We start from the raw sequence: 2,500 nt of genomic DNA, 5'->3' as shown, positions 1-2,500 counted from the left end.
ACATACACACACTCACTCGCACACACACAAACATTCACACACTCACACACAAACATACACACACATACACACCCTCACTCACTCGCACACTCACACACAAACACACTCACTGTACCCCTTACAGGAAACTTTCTGCATTTTTTCAATCTAAAAATAAAAAAATTCTGTATGGTTTATAAGTTTCTGCACCCATGGGGACCTTAATTTATGTCCCCACCGTGACACGAGTTTCCATGATTCTGAGTGTATTCAGGTTTAAGAAAAACATGTACACACACACACACACTTATCTTATTCACACACACAAAAAAAAGAAAATTATGTCTGTTTATTTTTTTATTTGTTTAATATCTGCCGACACTGCAATGATCGCCAGAACTTATTAAAAGAGCACACAAACATGTTGACAGGTACCACATTTGGTAATGAAAACGCAAAAAAAAAAAAAAAAAAAAAAAAAAAAAAATCAGACAAAGTTATCATCTATATAGCAATGGTTATTAATGAAACGCGCGCGCACACACACACACACACACACACATACACACATACACACATACAAGCTGAGGACTAGCATTATATTAAAGAACAAAAATATATTTGTGTAGCTTAAATCAGTCCAGTGACCACAGAAAACCTTTCAAAGATCTCCGAGATCATGAAGAACTGAAAAGCTTCTCTGAAAAACATGAAATAATCTATCAAAAATGGCTAAGTGCATTATTATTATTAAGGTTTATTTGTGAATGATTCCAGCAGCTTCACAAACCCGCAGAGAAACCAAAGAAAAACTCTAAACACATTCAGACAAAACATACAGTGTTTTAAAATATTTAAACATGACGGTGAGGAAAAATATCTAAAGATTTAGTTTACAATCACAAAAAATAGTTTTAAACTAGCTTAGAAAATATTTAATATGAAAATAAAGCAGATAAAAATAATACACTAAAAAAGTGATCAAATCATAAAAACATCCAATTTAACTAAAATTATTTTTAAAATGAAAATCAAATAAAAAATAAAACACTAAAAATATCAAATAACATAAAATGTAAAATTTAATTAATGATTTTAAAATAAATAAAAATAAAACCCTTAACAAACATGCATTAAAATCACAAATTTGTAAAATTAAACTAAATGATTTTAAAATAAAAAGAAATCAAAATAAAACACTTTATAAACATGCATTAAATCACAAAAGTGTCAAATTAAACTAAATAATTGTTCAAATACATTTAAAATAACAACTTCCAAAAAATTAATTAAATTGCAAAAAGTAACATTGAAATTAACAATTTTAAAATAAAACAATAAAAAAGTTAATAAGAAAACATTCATTATTAAAATATAAAAACGTCTAATTAAAATAAAAATCACAAAAATAAAACACTTATTAGTAATTAATTAAATAATAAAAATGTCAAATCACAATCAATTTTAAAATAGAAACTATCAAAATAAAACACTTTCTAAACAAAGGGAAGTTTTATTTGTGAATCTGCATATCATAACTGACATCAGAGAACCCTGAACATGTGCTGTTAAATTAAAAAACGTAATATTTCACAGGGCTTCAAGCAAATGTTTGCGCTCCAAAAGTGACCAATCTGCAGCAGACTGACGATATCAGACCAGAACTGTGAGATATTACTCCTAAAAAACACATTTTACACAACCTCGAACCACTAACTAAACCACCAGCAGAAGCTCTGGAAGTTTCTTCCTCGTGTGAATTCAGAACTTCAGAAGATCCTCGTTCTGCCTTTGAAGCTTTATTTACTCTCCTGCTGCACATATTGATTTCTATTACAAACACACACACACACACACAGAGAGAGCCAATGTCCACACACACACACACACACACACACAGAGATCTGTGCGTGCTTGATAAGAGCCGTTAAAATGAACATTCAACGAGCACAACTGACATTACGAGTGACGTGAGAAGATATCAGACCTCCAGAACCCCTAACACTGAAGCTAGAGCTGATGATCGTGCGAGGAGTTTTAATGTGTGACATACCTGCTGTCCTGCTGCTGTGTGTCTGATCACTGACCGTCCGCAGGCTCCGCCCCCTGAGAGCTCATCTGCCAGGAGCTCCGCCCCCTACATGCTCTCCTACTCTGTGATTGGTTAGTGATGACAGGTTTCAAGCTGAACTGATATTCAAGACATTCAAATCTATAAATCAAACGTAACAAATGATGAAACATAATTCTGTTTATTTCAGTTTCTGAACAAGAGCTTTAGCTTACAGTAGAATTTTGTGAAGAGCTGCAAAACAGCAGCAGAACATCAAACACACAAAACAGTGAGCAGCGTCTGATCACATGACACAGGTCTGCTGCGTGCCGTCATTGTGTATCAGAGTGTGTGTGTGTGTGTTTAGTGTGTGTGTACACGTTGGCAGTGTAACTGCAGTGCAGGTGTGAATTTGCAGATGAATTCAGTTTGTCCTCGATGAAGTTTCCTCAGCTGAGATTTCCCTGA

The 2,500-nt window shown here is 33.4% G+C and overlaps 1 protein-coding gene across 1 annotated transcript in view; it reads right to left on the bottom strand.

The window, feature by feature from the left end:
- Nucleotides 1-2,215: 2,215 nt before the first annotated feature.
- The window catches only part of LOC109106334 (CST complex subunit CTC1-like), a 20,366-nt gene continuing 20,081 nt past the window's right edge, over nt 2,216-2,500 (bottom strand). The window contains 1 exon segment of the mRNA XM_042754300.1: nt 2,216-2,496. Coding sequence (XP_042610234.1) covers nt 2,396-2,496 — 101 coding nt within the window. The 3' untranslated portion in view covers nt 2,216-2,395.

The sequence above is a fragment of the Cyprinus carpio genome, unplaced genomic scaffold (genome assembly GCF_018340385.1).
Source record: "Cyprinus carpio isolate SPL01 unplaced genomic scaffold, ASM1834038v1 S000006488, whole genome shotgun sequence".
Classification (NCBI taxonomy): Eukaryota; Metazoa; Chordata; class Actinopteri; order Cypriniformes; family Cyprinidae; genus Cyprinus; species Cyprinus carpio.
The sequence above is the reverse complement of the archived record's forward strand: the minus strand, read 5'-3'. Positions and strand labels throughout refer to the sequence as shown.